The following is a 21,428-nucleotide window of genomic DNA, read 5'->3' as shown; positions in this document are numbered from 1 at the left end:
ACTTTGGGTTTACTTTACCGTCTTTAACATTCTGCGTCACCGTAAACGTTTTGCCAGTGTCCAGGGGCACCGTCCAGTTGACTGGATCGGGGGAGCGCATTATAATCTGCTCTGGGGACTTGACCCGGGTAGGTTCTGGTGGGGACTTCACCAGGGGCTCTTCGGGCACCTCCTGCACCGGGGGTTGGGGACTGCAGCTGGAAATGGAAATGGCAGTCTCACGACCATCCTCGCCTTCGTCTGTTGGTTGGGAAAACATCCAAAAATAATTATAAATGGTAGTTCTAGTCAGTGCCTGGGGCTATGCGTTACGGAGTTAACTTAATTATAAGCGCATTTTATGTTTCTCTTGTTTCATTATGCTGCCGCAGCTGCTGATCTTCATATATATTTTTTTTGGATAAGTCCTTTGTTCGTTAAGCAAATTTTGTGTTTCAGTTTTACTGGTTAGTATTTGTAAAAGAAAATCGAAATAATTATTTCTAACTTAGTTAGGTAACTGAAAACTGAACGAAACTTAGTCAACTGAAGAATATTAAGCCGTAAGCTTAAAAGGCAACATATTGTTAGTAGAACCAAAAGAATATTTTCATTTTAATTTTTTTTGTATTTAATAAAGCGCACAACTTGAGAAACAGCATGCCACAAATACACAAACAGGCACACAACATGAAAATTGAAAAGGAGTAACAAAACCAATATATTTTTTTATGTTTGAAAAAAATGGTATAGCTGTACAGATCCTGTTTTAGCATTGGCTGGACATATTTTATTGATGTGTTTTTTTGGGCAGGCAACAACGAAGGCGTCGACGACAACTTAGTAAAGATTTATCAGTTGATTCCTGGCACTTTGAGTTCGCTTATATATTAACAAACACTAATCATGTATTTTAAGAGCTGGTCAAATGTTTAAAGGAATATTAACAAAGAAAGAAGTTCATGTTCCTACGTTGATTTAAAAGTGCACTGTAGTTTGTGGAAATGATTTACTTTCTTCTAAGTCTGTTTATCTATCCCGAACCTATATTTCCTACATCAACAAACCTAATAATATTCTTATTAGCGTATGTGTTTAGGTGTCATCTTGTAAAATAAATTGTTTAAAAAGAAATACATATACAAGTTAACACATATAATCTAAAATGGGAAAGGATAGAAATGCTACAAACTTTGCATATGTACACAAACAAAAAAATGTATATTTGAAATTCTACAAATCATGAGACGCACATTCAAGGGCATTTAATTACAATTGCTTATACAAATACATTTATATAGACGCACGGCTGATACAACAAATACATAGACTGACTACAACAACAACTAACATTGAATAGCATTTAATAATGCATTTTGCTCATTGGGTGTAGCTGCAATTTCCAGCAATTAAGAATTTGGAATTTTGTTTGAGTTTCATACTTTCACTGTGACTTTTACATTCAGTGGCTTTATTTTGAACAGGCTACCAGTGGAATAAGTATGATCACACTACAATTTTGTACAGTTTCTACTACCAATCTTTCAATACAGGTACATAATTCCACATGGCTTGGCCCAAATAAAAAACACACACGTTTATTTAATCGATGAGGCCAATTGGTAAATCATAAGCATAATTGTGGACGAACAGATTTGACCAAGGTGTAAAATGCTCAATTATTAATAGCGTCACAAGAGTTTGTTTTTAATAGTTTAGAGTTTTACAAAAGTTGCAACACAAACATTTCGCGCATCAGATATCAGTTTACAGCATTTTCCGTGATTTTACGTTTTAAATGGGTTTTAATTTTGGTTTAGCTTGGGTTTATTGAAGACATTGGTTTTTGATTTGTTCAAGTTTTCGGTAAAACTTTACTCACTTTCAGCCAATTTTCTATCCTGACCTGGTACCGTGAGCCGTTTGATGTTGATGGTGGCAGGCCGGGTTGGGTTTTGGGGAGATGACGATGTTGCTGCTGCTGTTGCTGCTGCTGCAACATCGAGATGCTGCTGCTTTTGCTTTTGCTGTTGCGGTTGCTGTTGCGCTTGGTGTTGTTGCTTTTGTTGTTGCTGTTGCTGTTGCTGCTGTAGTTGTTGTTGCTTTTGCTTATTCTGCAGATGCTTGACACTATTTGCTTGACTACCGCTACCAGCACCAACATGACTACCACTGCCAATGCAACTACTATTCGATCTATCTTTGTCTTTCTTACGCATTTGCTGTTGCTGTTGCTGATGCTGCTGTTGGGCGGATGTGGCCGATGGTTTTGAAATTCTGCCGCTGATGCTACCGCTCTTGGCATGTGATGATTGTGATTGATTAGCATGAGCCTGATTAGCGTTTAATGCTGATTTGGCTGCTGATGCTGCTGCTGCTGCTGCAGTGGCTGGCGGCGCTGAGGCTACTCTACCGTTTGGCGGTGGCAAGGAACTACTTTTAATGCGGGATTGGAATGTTGTGGATAGGGTGGCTATAAGAACGTAAACGGTTTTCGGTTTTGTTTGTTTTACGATGATTTTTGTTGTTGTTTGTCAAAGTTTTTTTAAACATTTTTTTGCCGAAAACAAAACGCAGGTGAAAAAAAATTATTAAATGTATTTTCATTACAAATGTTTAATTTGGTTAGTGACGGACGAGTCGAGAATGCAATCAAAGCAAAAGCTTAAATTGTCCTAAAACAAAAGTTCGAACCAAATAAGGAGCTTAAAGAACCAAACGTAAAATGCTATTAGTGGCGTTCCAGTTTTCTTTCGGTTAGTTGTGTTAACAATTCAAATTAGTAAGTCTACTTATATCAAACTATCGGTATTTTCATATCGCTGCTATTGAAAGGAGAACACAATGTTGGCTTCATGACCCTTAACTTGGCAACAGGAGAAATTGAGTATATTTAACAGGTAGTTGGTTGGCCCTGCCCCACAAAGATTATATTATAAGTATATGTTACAGATATTCGGGTTGTAAGCCAACAAAGTCACACTTATGGTTAGTAGGATAATTGAATACAAATTAAAGCTCGAACGGTTAGGCACAACACTGAACTGGATTGTTAGTATTACTTTTACTTAATTACAGATAAGTTTAGTTGGTTTTTGTTTTAGTTGGTTTGTTAATTAGTTTGTAAGTCTTGTTAATAACGGAATCTCAACATGCTAAACTATAGATTTGTATGTATTCGGAAGACCAATCAAACGCTGCATTACAGAGAGAACAGTGATCGAAACTAAAGTGGGAAAGGAATGAGAATTATGAACTGAAAATGGAACATGACCAGAGATCAAACTAACAAATACTGTTAACCCAAAATTAAAGTTGTTTCAACTATGAATTACTAGTTTCATTAGACACTCAACTAGATGGTCAATCGAAATACGCTTTGGGTTTGGAAGAACGAACAAACTGGAAGTGTGATAGATAATCTAAATTAACTAGGAACAAATCCTGCAAGAGAAACGAAGTTAAGGCAACGAAAAATCAAAAAATCGGAACGCAATCTAGTTAACACATGACATATGCAAACTAAGACTAAATAAATAAGGCAATGAAAGCATCGCATCGTTCAAGTCGAGTTCTGGGTATTCGGCGGGGGATTTTCTCTTGCCTCCTCTAAAATGGCTACTTACATGGGCGTGCCTTGCGTTCGCTTCCGCTTCCGGTTGTCGGCGTCTTTTTACGGCTGCTGGGCGCCTGACTCGCCGACCGGATCTGCCGCTTCGGTGACTCATTCTCAGCAACGCCCGGACCCGCCGATTGCGACCGGGCTGAGCACGCACATGGACACGGATACGGATGAAGGATGGTTCGGTTTTCGGTATCGGTTTTTGGTTTTTGGCATTTCGTTTGTTTCGTTATTTTTTTGCGATTTTGTTGTATGTTTGGTTGGTTGGTGGTGGTGGCGGTTTGATGACAAAAGTACGATTTGTATGTTTTAATTTAAATTCGCATTTGACTAGAGAATTTCATATTCCATATGTTGGGCGGGGTGAGAGCCTTTCTACTACTGATATTTGTGTGGGTGTTTCAAGTGAGTTATTGTACAAGTTGTCATGGCAATGAGCTACGAATTGAGCTTCTCATTTTCACATCGTTTGGATGGATTATATAACATACCAAGTAATCGTTAAAGCTTCTGAAACTTTTATATTATAGCTCTCTCACAATTCTATATCACCTTTTGGGGCTAAGACTAAGCTGGCAAATTTCTGACAAAACCCGAATACTAATTAGAAGCGGTAAAAGACACTCTTTATTCAGTCAAGATGATCAAAGATACTATGTGTACATACAAATTAAAGCTTCTTTAAAGCTTAGCCTTACGCAAAGTAATATAAAGCAATTATCGAACTTACACCTAGCACATTAAAATATTCATGGTCCCAGTACACCGAAATGATTTATATATACGCAATATGAATGAATGATTATGTGGGATTATCTTAATTAATGTCCACCTCAACAAATAAATGTAAGTAGTTCAGTTCAAGTGCTTCCAAATAGTTTTCTACAAATAATATCTTAAACATAGAACATTAAAACACCTTTCAACCGATTTCAGAACACGAACCCTGATAAAAACTGGCAAATGTAACTAGAAAAAACTACATTAGTATTGTGCACAAATCTCATATCCCAAGAAGCCTTCGGTGCACTTGACAAGGATACAAATCGAGTCGACTCCTTCGACTGTCGGGGAAAAATGCAAATCAAACGGTTGAAGCAGTTGAGCAAACTATGACAATACGAAAATCATAGGAAACCAAATCAAGGTGTTGGTAACGGGACGTATACTTATTGTTGGAGCGTGTACAATGTTCTGTTCTGATCCCGAACTCGAAACTCTATTGGTAAGTGCATTTTGTGTACTTGTGTCATTGTTGCATAGGGGTAAATTTGCTATTCGGATATGGTTAACTTTGGAATTGAAATCGGATATGCGTATGCATTCTTTTTTTTTATCCTCTGCTCAAGGGTGGGGAAAAATCGGGAAACTACTCACTTTTAAGGACCTTCTTGGGGCTGCCCTTTTGTGGACTGCCCTTCTGGGGCGATCCATGCCTGGACAAGGCGGTTTTCTTAGGACTTCCTCGTTGGGATTCCGATTCCCGCTTGGTAATAGCCGGCATCAACTTCTCGCGCGTGGGCGAGGGCAATAAAGCGCCCTCTTCTACATCTAAACAGAACAGTAGAAGAGTAAGCCTGGGCTTATCCTTTCATATATCTCAGCTACTTACCCGGACCCGTGGTGCGTTCAAGGTGATGGCGTATATTGCTAAAGCGTGCTGGCAGTGCTGAAATCTCATCCTTATTATCAATCAAAAAGGCTTGGCCAGGAACACGAGGCTTCTGGGCCTTCTCCAATGGTGTTGACTTCTTATTGTTCTCCTGTTCCTTCTCCTCCTTTGTAATGGGTCTAAAAGGGTTGGAAATGTGTTTGATTTATTTCTTTCAGATGCATTACCAATTTTAATTATTTTTTAATGTTTAATAAAATTGGTTCGTTTTTCTTTAATTTTAATTACCTGTGAACAGACGAAGCTAAAGAAAGTGCCGAAAGTGAGCTGCGCTTTGAAACCTGATCCCATAGATCCTTCTGTTTCTTATACAATTCCGGGTCAATTTCTATGCCCCATCCACGACACTGAAATAGAAAATTTATTGAAGACACAAACAATAAATAAATAAGGTACAGCTGTATGGTGTATAGTCACAGATAGAGAATTCGTTCGCACCTTGTATTCGCCGGCCTTCTTGCGCAGCTCCACCATCTCCTTGAACCACAAATCCAAATTCGGTTTCGAGTGCGGCGGGGCGGAGCCGTTCATGACCACCACTTGCTGCCTGTTGTCCACCTCGTCCTTAAGGGCCGCGGCGGCCACGGCGGCATCGGCGAAGCCAAAGTTCTCCTTTTTCGTGATGAAGTGGTTCAGACGCTCCTGGTCGATGGCCTGCGAAAACGGACGCGAGGTGATCTTGCGCTCCACAATGGTCACTTGTCTGCAAGAATCGAGGAAGTCATTAGCTAGGAGAAGTAGTGCTGGTAAATAAGAGATTCTGAGCTTCAAAAGGGAACTGCTGTGCTTCTCGATGGCTGCAACATGCAACACTTGCAACATGCAGGTGCGGATGAATGTGGGTTCTGAAAGCTTTTTTTATATTTTGGGTGATACCGCTTTTTCGGGTGGGCTTATGAAGGACACATCACTGAATGAGAATGGCAGAAGCTATGAGCGAGTTGGTTTGAGGGCTATGTTAATTAAATGTTCATACTTCTCGTGCGTTTTTCTATCATCCGTATCGCTAACCAAGGGCTCCAACTCATGTAGAGTAGCTGAAAGCACACAGACACGAAATTTAATGCTGCAATCCAAGTCGATCGATAGCTTTATAGAGATTTTCGCTGATGTCTATCATCAGTGGGTACATTAAGATTAGTTAAGGAAAGTATAATTAATTGTAGAAAATGCAGTAGGAAACTAAAGGCAAAAGGTGGAAACAAAGGTTAGGTTTTCTTTAGCAAGGTGTCTCGAATACGCTAAACTTCAACTCAAGGTTAAGGAGAAGGTTACTTCATATTATTGTACAGCAAATAAATGAGCCGGAAGCAGCGCTTTAGTGGGTGGTTTTGAGGGTGTGGTTTGTGGTTGTGATTGGGTGGTTAGTTTTTGGGTGGTCAGCTTACTCAGCTAAGAGAAATGCTAAATATAAACTTCAAATGAAAATCAATTTGTGTTTTTGGCATTGAGTTTAGAATTAAAAATCTAAAATGTTGAATGTTGGTTGAAGCGTGTTTGGCATGGTTTCCTGGTAGTTTCTGGGGATATGTTTGAACAATTTAGGGTAACTTTTATTTGGAATATAGAACGAAATTCAAACCAATTGTTGTATTCTTTCTTATGTAAAATATGTGTTTACAATTCGAGTTGAATGCAGCGTTGGATAATTCATATTTTTTAGATAGTTAGTTAGATATTTGTAGCATTTTTGTAAGCACTACGTCCAATTTTGTACACTATTGCTGGAAGCTCGAGGCGTCGCACAAGGGTTAAAGGCAAGACAAAAGCATTTTGCATTTGAAGCCACTAATTGCCACTGAGATGCAGATGCACTTAACAATTTAGCGTATAAGTAGAGGGGTAAGGTTTCATTTTATTCTATTTTATTGCCGTTTTTCACTTCCGTTTCCGGTTGCCTTACCTATGCGCATTGCTTAAACTGTAAATTTTGTTAGTATTTGGAAAAGTGATATTCACATTTACTGCCCACAGACTAAGCTAACCCTCACTAAGCTTGCCAATTTGTCTTGCCGATGATATGTTACACGTGAGTAATACAGGTATATACGATTGATAGCGAATTGATGATGCCGTGTTGACTGATTGATTAATGGTTGTCTGGTTTAATGCATGACACTATAGTAATTTCGATTGGTTGTCGTTTCACACATGCAACGAAACTAAGGCAACTTATGTAATAACTTTTACGCTTTCATCTAAATGAAAACGGGATATATCACACAACCCGCGGCCACAACATGCTCATACTACACTTGGCTTTTTTCAATTTATCAATTTATCAATTCATCAGTTCGTCACGTAAAGTTGCATTGACACTGCGTGTTGGATGAGAATGGGCACGACCCGGGAATAATCCCATCAATTTTCGATTGATCAACGCAATTTTACGCTCGGCAGTAAAGGAAATTGAATCGGTTTAGCACTAATAAACATTAAATTTAGTTCAACACTTACGTCAGTTTTGGGCTAAGAAGAAAGTCTTGATTGTGTTTAATCTTTTAGAGTCGGGTTTAGTTTTGTCTTTGGAAAGGAATTTAGCATAATTTCGTTCTATATGAAATAAATTTTAGACAGTAAAGAATTGCTAACTGCTTGAAATAATATAATTTTAGTTACAAAAGCGTTAAACGAAACATTTTTTGTACGTACAGAAAGAAAGAGGAAATCATACGGAAATGTTCAAGGTAATTATTCTAGAAAATATCTATCTTAGTTTTGAGCAATGTAGTATACATATTTATAAGTACGAGTACGATTATTAAGCGAAAGTTACGACGACGTGTACATAAAAACTTGATTTCGAATTCGATTGATTGCTTGGTAGCAATTTATCATTTTTTATATGGCGGCGGTGAGAGCGGAAAAATTGTTTAGACTATGTTAATTTACCAACACTATTCAACACTTTTCTATTGGGCTTTTCTTTTTTGGTTTTTTTTTTTGGCTCAATGCTGCTGCCACGGCACAAATTTTCATTTAAAAATCTTGAAAAATAAACAAATCTCAACGGTTACGGAGGTTAGTAAACAAAATATTACGCAATCTGCCGTGAATTAGTTTGTTAGGTTCATTAAGTAAATTAATTAAGTAAATTTAATTTAAAAATCAAATGTCAACTCATTTAGTACGCACGCGCTTTTGGATTGTTAAAAATTAGTTTTAGTATTACATATAGTAGTTGAAAAAAACTATGCGCTAGTAGGAAATGTTTCGTCTGTTTCACATATATAATTAATTGTATTTTTTTTTTTCGGTTTTGTTTAGTATGATAAATAAATGCTTAGCGACGACAATTTGTTGTCGCACCTTCTTTCTGATTTGTTGTTCGTTTTTTATGCACCGTCGGCAAGCCCACACCGCCACCCATCATCGTGTGATGTGTGTGACCATTCTGGGCTTGGGTCAGACTCTGACTCTGATTCTGGTTTTGGGTGTGACTGTGACCTTGGCCCCCGGACCGAAGGGCGCCCAGCGATATGGACTTTCTCGGATAGTCCCCGGCAGCGGCCCTAGACGCCGCCTCGCCGCCGCCCTTTATGCGTCGGACTGTGGGCCACACGAATTGCAGGCGGTACTCAGTGCTCAACTTATTGATGGTCTTTTTCAATAGCCCATTTGACTCACCCGCCTGCGAAAGAGAAGAGCAGAATGACACAACGAAAAAGGGTTTCGGGTTTAAGGTTTAAGCAAAAAGAGAACAAGATCGAGAATGGAGAATCGAGAAAAGAGAACGAGAACGAGAACGAGAAAAGAAAACATTGCAGTGTCGCATTGAGTGTGAGGATAAGTTTAATGTTTAATTATTATTTATTAAACAAGGTTAGTTTTCATATTTTTTGGGGGTTTTTGGGGACGATCAGAGCACAGTTAACATAGAGAAGAAGATACCGGTTAGTCATAGGTGGAGAAACAGAGAACGAGAACGAGAAAGAGAAGAAATACACACAATACAAGTATAAATTGAAAATTTTGAACATCTATTACTAATTGCGTTATAAAGATAGGTTACAGCCCCAAATACACAAATAAATACGTTTAAAATGACTAGTACTGGAGAGAGTATAAAAGGGTTCAGGCTGCAATGCTGACATAACTAAAAATACAATTGGTATTTTCATAAATATTTGTGGGAAGAACTTCATTTAATAATTTCAAATGCCACAAACTTCTAGACTTCAAGGAACTTTTTTATGTTCCATGTTCTACCAAAAACAGATGTGTCTATTAATAAATAAAATGACGATAACTTAAAAAACACAATAAATAAGTATATGTCATAATACCTACTGTTAAGCATTGCCCCAAAATGTATGCATAGAAACTTTAAAACGCAGAAAACTCCTTTATCAACAAATATAAAATTAAATGTAATCTAACACATTCACGTTCGGCTTTTATTCACCAACAGGAGAAAGTATAGGGAGATAAAAACTAGCATAAAACCCCTGTTACATGCATTACCAAGCACAAGCACAATGGCAACAATCAGAACGGCAAAATATGTACTAAGTATTGAAAGTATCCGGATATTACTATACAAGTGCTCGTATAGAATGGGGTAAAAAATCGATGTACAACTTATGCAAATGTTGAAGGGTTTTGCAGATTAAAATTGTACATTCAGGTCGAGTAGCCACCCGACAAACTGACATTCTGCCTGACAACACAATGCTGCTCGGGCTCACTCACTGCAAATGCAGACACATGCAATCATGCTCGTGTGAGTAAATGAAATTTTGCCATAGCCGCAAAGGCGCGACGAACTACAAATGTTCAACAGCATGTCCTGCACGGGGAAAATTGCCAATAAAGGCAAAAAGACTGTAAAAGTTGCAGGCAGTGCGAAACAGGCGTACGAATGCTGGGTGTCCGGAGGGGATTTCGGGGGCTGGCTGATAGACAGCATCGCCGCTAATAGAAACTGTTGCTGCCACCAAGTTCCGGCCCAATGGTCCAAGGCGCGTTCTATCTCCGATCGGAAAACTGAAACAGGTCCTTTATCTACAAGTTTTTCCCAGTTTATGTGGCGCCACAAACGTTCAATCGGACTGAAGCTCTTTCTTTGCATTCACGTTAGGCGTTAGCTTTAAATTTTATGAGCAGGACCCTTTAGTTGGTACATTTTAAATATTACTTTTAAAATCAAAATAAATGAAATAAAGAGATTTAACTTCAATTCAATGTAAGTTAGATGCAAAACGTTAACCAAAGGATCTAAAATGTATTTCGTTGAAATCTTTAAAAACTTTAAATTAAGTATCATTAGAGTTACAAAAGTATAGTCCAAGTAAATAAGGGTGTTTCAAATATAATCCCATAATGTAGCTTTCACGTTAGGACAGACTATTGCATTGCGCTGGTGGAAAGCTATTTCTGGACAAGAATGCGAGACCCCAATGAGCTCATCCAATACTGTTGGGCTTGCAGAAATGATTCAACTAATACAGGCATGCTGGGGCTTGAACTTGCAAACACACACACACAGACACCCAAGCTCCCGAATTCGAAGTGCACACACGAGTATTTATTTGACTTTGTTGGTTTGGTCATAGACAACTATGGAATTAGACACCCGAGCGCTTTGGCTGCGTGCAGTGCCAGTCATGTGACAATTGTGTACCTGTTTTCTTGTGGTTCCGTCGATCTCCGTGGCAATGGGATACGCACGTCCATTGGGCACAACGGGGGGTCCCTCCGATTTGCTGCGGCGCGAGGGTGTGCCACCGCGCTCCTCCGACTGCAGAGAGACAGAGAGGGCATTAAGGGCTTTAGAGATGTACGGGCATGTCTGGTTAATTAGCTGGTCGTAAATAATACGCATACGCCCTGTTGACGTGCGTCATGAGGTAGAGGCAATTAATTATGTATTGTCAGGGTGCCCATGATAGTATGTCAAAAGCACACTCTCCCCGGTATTCTGGCGAACAAACAAGTATTAAGGTCAGTGGCGGAAAAAGAATCTTGGAGAGGAAAATTTTAACGAGTAATGAATGAACTTTCAATTGTTAAGTAAGGCAACATTATTTAGTTTCATATAATTTTTAACTTCCTGAGAGTTTCAAAACTATTGTAACTACATATATGCATTCGGTTTTTAAATTGAAAAGCTATATTATAAATGATATAAGAGCACAAATAGTTATATTTTGAAAACCAGAGTGGATGCCCAATGGCACTAACTTCCTCAAACGCTTTCATCTGTGAATGCCACTGATTTTCGCTCACGTATCTCAATGTCCTTGCAACATGTACCACTGTGTGCCTCATTATTAATTAGTCTACGGTTGGAGAGGAGGGGCCAAAAATGAACTAGGAAAGGACCCAGCTCACATGAAGCTTTTTTGAACGGCTTTTGTGTATTTCCTGTGGCATTTGAGAGCGTCGACTTTTTTATGAGGGCCGCGGCTTAAACGCATTAACCCTAATGCCAAGCCTCCCGTACCATAATGGCGGTGGGCATTCGAAAGCCCATAAAAATCGTACATGAAAGTATGCTGCCAATGAAAACGTTATACCCTCTAAGCCTAATTAAAACAAATAATTTACGCCATCTACCTTCTAGGTGTACAATCAAATGCTCAACTTCTGGCGCGATTCTAATAGGCAGTACAAGGAAGGCTAATTAGTGCATCGGTTTTTCGACGAGTAAATAAAACTTAGGGTATAAAAATAAGAAAGTTTTATACTCTTCGAAAAACCACAGCGCATTTCATTTTCCTCTCGCGGTCCTCTTCAAATGTCAAGAGCGCATAAAGGTTGTGTGGCCATAAACTGAATGTAATTCTACTATAACATGTGGATAGCTAGTTGGGATTTGCATTTTTAGATTTGCATAATCTTCCATATATAAAAGCTTTTTATATACAGAAATGAGAGCTTGGATTAAGTGGCAAAAAAAGTTCACAATTTAAACTTGGGATAAATAGAAAAAAGTTTTCTTTAAAATTATATTCCCTAGTCTTACACTGATACGTAGTTAATGTACATATATATATTATTTCAAATAATTAAATTCTCTAAAATTTTTGTAAGACCAATATTATGCATTTCTAATAATCTCATTTTCTGATGTTCTTTCAAATATATTTCGCTAAAATGGCATTGATTTTCCCTCTTCTTTATGAAACATTATAGGTAGTAGTGAAAAAAAATTCGCTGCAGCTGTCAAAAATGGAGGTGGAAATAGGAAATACATGAAACGACACTTACTCTCGCCAAACGATGTGCACTGGCATCCCGGCGTCCATCTGTATACTCCGATCCTATAATAAACTCGTGCGATTTATATGCTAATTCTGGGCATTTTTTCCGGCGCGGCAATGGCGGTTCATTTGTCGCTCCTGCAGATCCGCAAAATCCAATCGAAAGTCGAATCAGAGCGAGATCAATAAATAGTCCGTGACAATGGGCGCAAGACAAATGTCTTCGCAACTCACCAACAAATTGACTTGGGTTTGGGGCAGGCGCCCGTCGCACAACCTCTGGCCGCGAGTTGCCCGTAAATTCATGCCAGCGATAAGTGCTCCGATACTCCGAGTGGAGCTGCTGGGGGAAGGATGAGAGATAAACATTGCGTTGAGTCAGAAAGCAATCAAGTAATATTTCAAGGGGGATAGTATGTTTCGGTTAAATTGTTATAAATGCATCTTTTGAGAACTATTTCATTCACAAGTTACCCAGGGGATATCAGTCTAAACTGATCTAAGAAAATTATATTTGTCTCTTTCTCTCTCTGTCTCTCTTAACAGTAAATGACTTAAGAATTTTAAAACACATTCCTAAACTCTAAATACATATAATAAAAATAAAAATAGTTTCTCCCCATAGACTATATGTGCCAATGATTACAATTTAGAATATTATATAGTCTTCTTGATAATTCTGATTTTTTGACCAAAAGTAATGATTTATTTAATTTTGTAATTTTTTTAATTTTAACCTTAACCTTTTTTGAACCTTATGGGTTCACAGCCGTGCTTCAGCACAGTTTTTCTTATTAATGTTCTTTTATGTGAAACTAAAATTCAATATTTTATTACTGGAATTATCCTTGGTAATAAAAATGATGTAAAATCATAAAAGGCTTAGCTGGTCCAACTGCATTTTCGAGTATGTGTCTTACGTTAAAACAGCTCTTCCTGCTGAATGAAACAATGGGCGCATCTTTACATGGATAATAATTACAGCAGAACGCATGACAAATACCACAATGATACCGACAAAAACTAACCACTTCCACATATGGCCACATGTAAATATTTTCATTTGCCAGGGCCAGCCTTTTAGGCCCAGGGCTGTTGGCCAATTGGCTGGTTAGTCAAACAGTTTCGTTTCGGGCTCTCGGCCAAATTGCGGTTTGCCGCATTTCAATGCGGCAGAACGTCCACCCACTTTCTACATTACAACTGCAGCCATTTGATAATTGCGACAATGGCCAGAGAAAAATCCATATTAATGGCCTGTTTTCTACTGCAACAGTTACTCTTGCTGCCACTTCGGTAGTTACAGCGGCTTGTGTTTGTGTTATTTTGCGACTTATTTTATGGCCACGACAGCGCGTATCGATCTAAGCCAAGGGACTTGAACACTTCGAGCAGAAGTCGTTGCATGTAAGCTGGAAATTGGGTGAAACTCTTTCAAACACAAACTGGCTAAGACAGCTGCAGCGACTATCCTGACCGACAGGACAGACAGCTTTTCCAGGACATTCTCGTGGAGTAGCCAAGTCACTCGATTTAATTATGGCCGGCTTGGAACTCTCCTCCTGCCCCACAGAATTTTCGTGTGTCTACCTGAGCTTAACTTTTGTTGTCTCGACGTCGTTTCCTGCTCCACTTTTGTACAATGAAATAATTGCCGGCTGGCACGCAATGTCAAAAGACAGTAAACATTATATTAATTATTTGCAGCACCCATTTCCTTGGTTTAATTTTAATTTTTAAACTCTTAATCGGGATCGGTTGTTTACTTGATAATAAGTAAAAAAGCAATGGTTTAACCGGTTACCATTTGAATAATTGACTCTATATAGTTTCGACGTAATGTGATTACTAAGATTTAAATTCTTTTTTTGACTTGCGCACTCTGTATAGTATTTTCGCCTTTTATGTGAATTGCAGATAATTATCTTTATGTCTCTAATGGGCTTAATAAATCTAATCTTTGACATTATACCAGTCGCACTAAAGCACTTAATAAATTAAGCTGCAATAGCTATCACTCTCCCTCATTGTGCCCTGCGGCAAGGATACACACATAATCCAAACAATGAACCCAGAGGCATTTAACCCAGTTGCGGGAAGACCCCTTCAGTTTGGACACACTCCAATATCCGCCAACGCATTGCACCAATTATAAGGAGCTGTGGCAAATCATTCTTTGCCAATCAATAAGGCCCCCTTGGGTGGAATGGATCGGCAGCGCCATACCTCGACGGCACGCACCTTTTGCATAATTTAGCAGTAAGAGCTCATTTCATTGGGGTAAAACTCGAGCCTACGAGGGCTCGTTTGTCATATGAATTGGCAGTTGATGTCAGGAGCGTAGCCTTCGTTCGCACTGCCAAAAGTGCGGGGAGGCTCGTGCCACGTGGCAGACTCGCACCTGCACACAAGGTGGAGTCTATTTACACACATATTTACGACCCCACCAACTTTCAGTGTATTTCCTGGGCAGCTGCAACAATTTATCATGTCAAGGGAGGGGTTCCTGAAAAAAAACGTATATTTCTCCAACTGATTTATGTCTGTGGTGGTCCAATTGATTGCGGTCACCAAATGCAGCCGCACTCTAGCATAAATATTTAAATAGTGTGTATACGCTTTTTTCGCAAGTGCGTTAAACTTTAATATCACATGAAATTTTAAGCGTTGCGCGTCTTTTTGGGCCAGCTAGGCGAGAGTCATAGGGGAAATCATACTGCTTAAATTTGAATCATTCTTACGAGAGAGGCGGCCATCCCACAGCTGCGAAATACTAGGTCTCCCTGTGCAGTGATGTTGAAATCCCGATAAGCCTGCTGACATCTCAACTATCCCACAGCTGACAGATGGGCGGGCGGCAGACCCTCCCGCTGGTTAGATTACTTTTAATTAAAATTGTAAACGGTGAAGAGTGTGCGGCTTAAAGGGCTCAGAGGCGCTGGCTCCAAGTGATTCTTTATTAATTTTCCAGGAGGTAATTGCCACTTATTTGGCATGAATACTGGGCGCATGGAGCGGTGCCCAATTTGTGGTGTCCCTAACTATCCCATAAATAAACGTCCACGCTGCAGACATATTTCTTGTATAGATTTTCCTGTATCTGATGCACATTCTGGAGATAACTTTATGGCTCATGGGTGGTGGGGATTGGATTTCAGTATTTTTCGTAGCATACTTGCCGGCGTCAGATGCACCATAAGTTACACACTCTTAAGTCTCTGACCGCAGAAATGTGTGTGTGTGGGAAGTTCGTGTGCGTGTTTAATCTACCCGAAGGGACCTTTCAAGTTTTATGCGGGCAAAACAAGCAAAATGACACCTCGAAGCATAGTTATCGCCTCGGAGATCCTTGTTTTGCGGTCTCATATATTTGCCTGTGTATTGGTATAGTCCTTTAAAGTGCCAACCACATTTTTGGGGAGCAAGAATATGTCTTTGTCGTATGCGTTCCGAAAGGTTAGATTCGAAAGTTTGTTGCACATTGTGCGGTATACAAACATTTTAAATTATTAAAAGCTATAATTTCATATATTTTTAACAGGCGCTGAGTTTATATATTTTTGGCTGCAAAATTCTATTATTTATGAAATGAAAATATTACAGAAATAGCAAACTGAGTCTTCATTGCTATTTTTATACAAGGGTTTCCCAAATGTAATAGTGTTTTATAAATGTGCAAGTGCAACTTTAACATTCAAGCCACTTAAAGAAATATTAAAGCTATGCAAATTGTTATCGTAAAACTGCGGTTTTGTAAAAACCTCCTTTGCTGTTATTTTGGGCTGTTACTTTTGCCGCAGCCCTCGGCTTGCTTGAAAAGTTTTTTCATTTACTTTTTGTTTACGATGCATTTTTGCCATTTGACACCATTTTGTCTGGCACAGACAACAGCCGCATACACACCGTGCTTTTATGGTTTCCGTTAGCTAGGCCGGACCTACAAAGCACCTGATCAGGTGGGTTCCATGTTGGCCGCAGGCGGACCCTGCCCCACCCGTTCCCATTTTTCTCTGGTGCGTGCCTTTGTGTCACAACGGCTTAGTTTGCTCGATTGCTCATCTAACTTGGCCCGTGGGATGTTTGCTGCCATTTTGCGTGGTCTGTGCCGGCAATTAATTCACTCAGCAGTGGCCCAGGTGGGCAGAAATGATGCTGCTGCCACAAATTTAATTGCCAGCTGCACTTCCGAGAATGAGAGACGACACGAAGCATCCTAATGACTGACTGACGCAGATTGACCGGCAGTCAGGAGTCAGTTAAGGCTAGTCACTGGCAAAAGTTTAAGAAAAACAATACATCTTAACTATAAAAGGATTGTAAAAAAGAAAACAATATAACATTTTCGCGAAAAAAAATGGCACAATACCAAGGCTTTAAAAACCAAGTTCTATCTGTAGTTTCCATTGAGTATATAAACCTTTTAAAGATGTTTGGCATCGGTTAGAATATTAAGCATTTAAAGTTAGAATGAATCAAAACGAATAGAGCTAGAGATTATTTAACGTACTTATTGTTAATAGACACGTTTTTCGCACTGTATAAATGCACCACCAGAGGTCGACGAAGCAACGAGGCACATCGTGCAACCAAACGTCAGTAAAGCCCCGGTTAGAGGTCACCTTCATTAAATTAAAGAAAACTCATTTGCAAGAGCGCCTTCTTTCCGTTTTTGCCGTTGCCTTCTACCATAAATATGGATTTAGTTTCTTTTGAAATAAAAGCAGAACAACATGCGGACAACATTTAATTAGTGGCAATTAATTTACAACCGCAGCCAGAGTTGTAATGGATTCATCTCGTACGTAATATTATTAAATATATATGTAATTAACTCGGCTATTGATTCTTATCAATCGCTTCCTTTTACCTTCCATACGTTTCAGCGAGTTGATGAAACTTAACCGATTGAATAAAATGTATGAAGCTATAAGTAATAATGCGTACAGCCTTGTATTCAGAAAAATATATAATATAATAATAATATTACGCCTATTTGGCGTTTGTGCGTTTGGGAGGAAATACAAGAATTCACCTTTTTCTCCCTAAATGTAACTTAATTATAAAGAAATATAACATTTAAGCTTGCTCTTTACAACTTGCATGTGCTCCTTATAACATTGATTTCCCCCAAAAAGCTTTCACCACCCATTAAAGTTTGGGAGAACTCCCGACGAGTTATGCAACAATTTAATGTCAACATACAATTAAGCTAGAAAATAACGGGGCGAAGGCAGTCGTTAAACTCAGTGCTGCGATTTATTTGCGCCCCAAACCAAAAGTCAGACGACAAAAAGGAAGACAGACAGGAAACAGGAGTGCAGAGAGTGCAGGGAGACACATAGACGACGGCTAAAAAGTCATTTGTATGCAACCGCAAATCGAGGGACATTAAACTTTTAAGACGCTTTTATTGCTCTCCCCACAGCCCATGTGCTACATATCGTCTGGGTCCTTTTCAATTCTAATCCTTATATGTACCTTTGGACCCCATGGCTCGGGGCCTTTGGCTTCGGCTTTGATTCGACGGCTTAGCGTTGACATGGCTGTCGATGGGACAGCCTGATTTATGTGGCCCAGTCCTTGGGCAAATCTCAATCAAATTGCTTGTGGCAACTGCAAAAGAGCCACCGGCAAGCTCTATAAATTCTGCATAAGTCATCGGACTCGGTAAGCCAGGAATAAAATATATACATACATTGAATATTTCAGAAATGTGTTACCCCAGTTACGTTTCATCTTTTAGGCAGCGAATTTAGTCTGTGGTTTGCGTATTTTAACGAATTACAACAATCTGAATCTGAATAGCATTCTCTCATATTTTTGTTTATTTCTGAAAATAAAATGTGTGCTTAACTTAATGTTTGAACTAAGTAAGCTAACATCCCTCATAAACTGAAATCAAGGCGCATTGTTCTACATATTCTTCGGCACGTAACTGAGTATGTGCAAATAAATTTAACACTTCCCTTATCTTTATGCTTTTTACAGCATTAACCTAAGCAATCTCTTTACGCCAACAAATGAAAATTAAAATCCATTTATGTTATCAAATTCTTTCCTTGCACACTCTGCCAGCCGCAGACAATGAAAACTTTTCACACATACTTGGGCCGAGAAATTGCAGCACTTCCTGAGCAATTTGTGCAGGCAAACTTTTGTGACACCTTCCGCCCGCCTGGCAAATATTCGTCATATTTGTGAGCAGAATGCATCTGGAATTACGCGCCCCTCAAACGTCTGTACAACGAAAACATCAAGTGGTCCAGGGGCGGGCCGTTATATAATTGCATTTTCCTGTCTGTCGTCTGCCTCCGAGACAAACTGCAAGAAAGACACCCGTATCTGCATCTCCATTACCATACATGTACGCCTCTGCTGCTAAGCGTTATTTAATGTTAAGCAATTAAACTGAAATTCGATAGTGCCTTTAAGCTTGAAAAAAGAGGGAAAATGAAAGAAAAACTATTTTCCGTCGCTTGTGCGTGCCTTCAATGGCTTTTCCTTTTGTTTTCCTTGTTCAGCGATTACCGCACGAGTGCATTTTGTCAGTGTGCGGGTGAACGAGTATGCCTGCGTCTGTGTGGGTGAGTATCTGTGTGAGATGCTCTGCTTAGTGCACTCATGTGAATAACGACGCCGTCGACAACGCGACTTTCCCATCGATATGGCACGCGCTTAGCTTTCAGTCCGCCAAAACCCTGAACGCGTCTAAAAAATCATACAAAACATCAAGAATATATTGTACACACAATATAAATAGATGAATAACAGTAAGAACACTTATGTGATGTTATCAGAGACCTTGTTACTTTTGTACGAAATATTAAGGAAACATTTACATTTCAATCAAGAGAGAACGCTATAGGCGAGTCCCGCGACTATCTGATACCCGTTACTCAGCTAGTTCCTGAGATCTCGACGTTGATTCGGACAGACGGACATGGCCAGATTGATTTGGCTATTGATCCTGATCAAGAATATATATATTTTATATGGTCAGAAACGCTTCCTTCTGCCTGTTACATACTTTTTAACGCTTCTACGTCACATTTGCCACATTTTAAAACAAGCAACGGCTTATTGTTACAAACTTATCTTTAATGGCATCCCAATTTTACCTCCCTTTCCTTTTTATTTTCGTTAAAACATAATACACATTTTAGAAGAGACTAGCACAGTGACTTGAGTTAAGGCATTTCAACTTCGACGTTTTCAGCCTTTATTGACACTCTTTCCAGCTGCTGGGTCTTAGCTTTCTTTGGCGTCTTTCCTCTGGCCGCAGAATCTGCTGGCAATTTGCAGCTCCTCCAGGCTGCAATCAAAAGTGCATTCTGAAGGAAATTTTCCGCTTATAAAAGTACACCGAACTTACGTCAGCCATGATGGAAAACGAAGTTCAAGGAAAAATGAATGTGATGTCAACTTCTCGGTGAACTCATTTCAGCATCCTTCAAATACTCGTATTACCGCATCTCCGCTTTTCACAAAACAAAGTCGAGTCATTATGCCAAAAAACATTAAACAACGTTCAGATTATTCACAGCCTTTGGTTTCCCAATCACGAAGTTTTACTAAAGAATCCTAAACAAAAATGTCTAAAATTCTGGAAGTAAGAAAACTTCGTGAATTTTTATGTCCCTTTTTATCTATCTGAATATGACTTGCTCAGTTCCCGAATTTAGCTATATTTTAACCTAGGGTCAGATAATTTGTTTAATGGGTACGTAGTTTAAGTAAGGCAAACTATGAGTTACATCATTCAATACGTCAATAAAGTCATCAGCAAAGCGTGAGGATTAGATCACGCCTTTCTTATATATTCTTCCAATAAAGCTGACAATTTTTAAATCATCAGTATTCTGTGTACTCGTCCGTTTTTGCCAGTGCTCAAATAACTTGGTCCGGAGTTGCAGAGCTGTCTAGCCAGGAATCAGGCAATCGGAAGTATTTAGTTGCAATTAATAAAGGATTTTAAGCTATTTAAACGAACTTTATAAGCGTTGTTCAGTATATTACTATTCAGTCAAGAAATTTAAACTTTCTTTACTGATTGGCAAAGTTTTTACAGGATAATATGAACACATCAAAATATAGTGCTCCGTAAATAAACCATATCTAAACAATATTTCAAAGGTGCCATTGCGTAGATCCCTAGTAATGACAGACTAGGCTTAAAACCAAAATTCATTTCAAACACCATGTGCCCTTTTATTTCTGTAAACATTTTATTGAATTGAACAACGCCGAAACAGCAGTAAGTGTGTGACAGACATGTCTGGCACATTGAGCAATCTGCGGATCTAGCTGGATCCACTTAAACCCAGATGAACTTGGCTCGTGATGGAGCCGAGTTGGCTAAATCCCCCAATGCTCGCAATTGAAAACGCTGAACGTTGGTTGAATGCCATTAAGACAATGCAGTACAGAATTGCACTGCAGCGTGCAAAGCAAACATTGGTGTTTGAATGGGTATGTGCTAATGCTTCTGTGAATACAGATCTCTTGGCTGTGCACATAATTGTCCATTGTTGTGTTCATGTTGCAGTTTTATTTATATTTCAGCAGCATATCAAATTGCCATTGCCATCGCAATAAAATGGCAAATAATTTGAAATTATATCCAACCAGCGAATGACAACGTGCCAGCAAAGTTCTTTCTTGAAGCAACTTGTAGAATTCTATTGAATTTTGTTGAGTTTACAATATATTTGTTATTTATGGCCATTGAAATATTTACTTAAACTTTGTTAAAACATGTTGAATATTCCAACATGCAGCAGCATTTTTCGGCTGACATCACTCCGATAATTTGGGAATTTTATATGCATTTATTCCCGGCCAATTGGCAGCGACTTCCTCTTCGCTTGCCAAAAACCAAAGCTAACACATTACTTATAAGCAAATAAGGTCAGATGAGGGGCAGAACAATGCTTCCCTTTTCCCTTTCCTT

The 21,428-nt window shown here is 39.0% G+C and overlaps 1 protein-coding gene across 10 annotated transcripts in view; it reads right to left on the bottom strand.

Moving 5' to 3' along the window:
* LOC120450757 (ataxin-2 homolog) overlaps positions 1 to 21,428 on the bottom strand; it is a 31,868-nt gene that overhangs the window by 3,589 nt on the left and 6,851 nt on the right. For 2 of the 10 annotated variants that reach the window (XM_039633885.2, XM_039633886.2), the window contains exons 3-14: positions 12,713 to 12,821; positions 12,486 to 12,616; positions 10,897 to 11,013; positions 8,583 to 8,904; positions 6,250 to 6,310; positions 5,712 to 5,976; positions 5,502 to 5,620; positions 5,214 to 5,392; positions 4,979 to 5,152; positions 3,606 to 3,743; positions 1,862 to 2,452; positions 19 to 240 (exon numbers count right to left, since the gene is read on the bottom strand). In XM_039633885.2, coding sequence (XP_039489819.1) covers positions 19 to 240; positions 1,862 to 2,452; positions 3,606 to 3,743; positions 4,979 to 5,152; positions 5,214 to 5,392; positions 5,502 to 5,620; positions 5,712 to 5,976; positions 6,250 to 6,310; positions 8,583 to 8,904; positions 10,897 to 11,013; positions 12,486 to 12,616; positions 12,713 to 12,821 — 2,428 coding nt within the window. The remainder of the gene's footprint in view (positions 1 to 18; positions 241 to 1,861; positions 2,453 to 3,605; positions 3,744 to 4,978; positions 5,153 to 5,213; positions 5,393 to 5,501; positions 5,621 to 5,711; positions 5,977 to 6,249; positions 6,311 to 8,582; positions 8,905 to 10,896; positions 11,014 to 12,485; positions 12,617 to 12,712; positions 12,822 to 21,428) is intronic. The other 8 variants (XM_039633889.2, XM_039633888.2, XM_039633890.2 and 5 more) reach the window with 7 other exon arrangements.

Source organism: Drosophila santomea, chromosome 3R, assembly GCF_016746245.2.
Source record: "Drosophila santomea strain STO CAGO 1482 chromosome 3R, Prin_Dsan_1.1, whole genome shotgun sequence".
In the NCBI taxonomy this organism is placed as follows: Eukaryota; Metazoa; Arthropoda; class Insecta; order Diptera; family Drosophilidae; genus Drosophila; species Drosophila santomea.
Note: the sequence above shows the minus strand (reverse complement) of the source record. Positions and strands in the feature narration are given on the sequence as shown.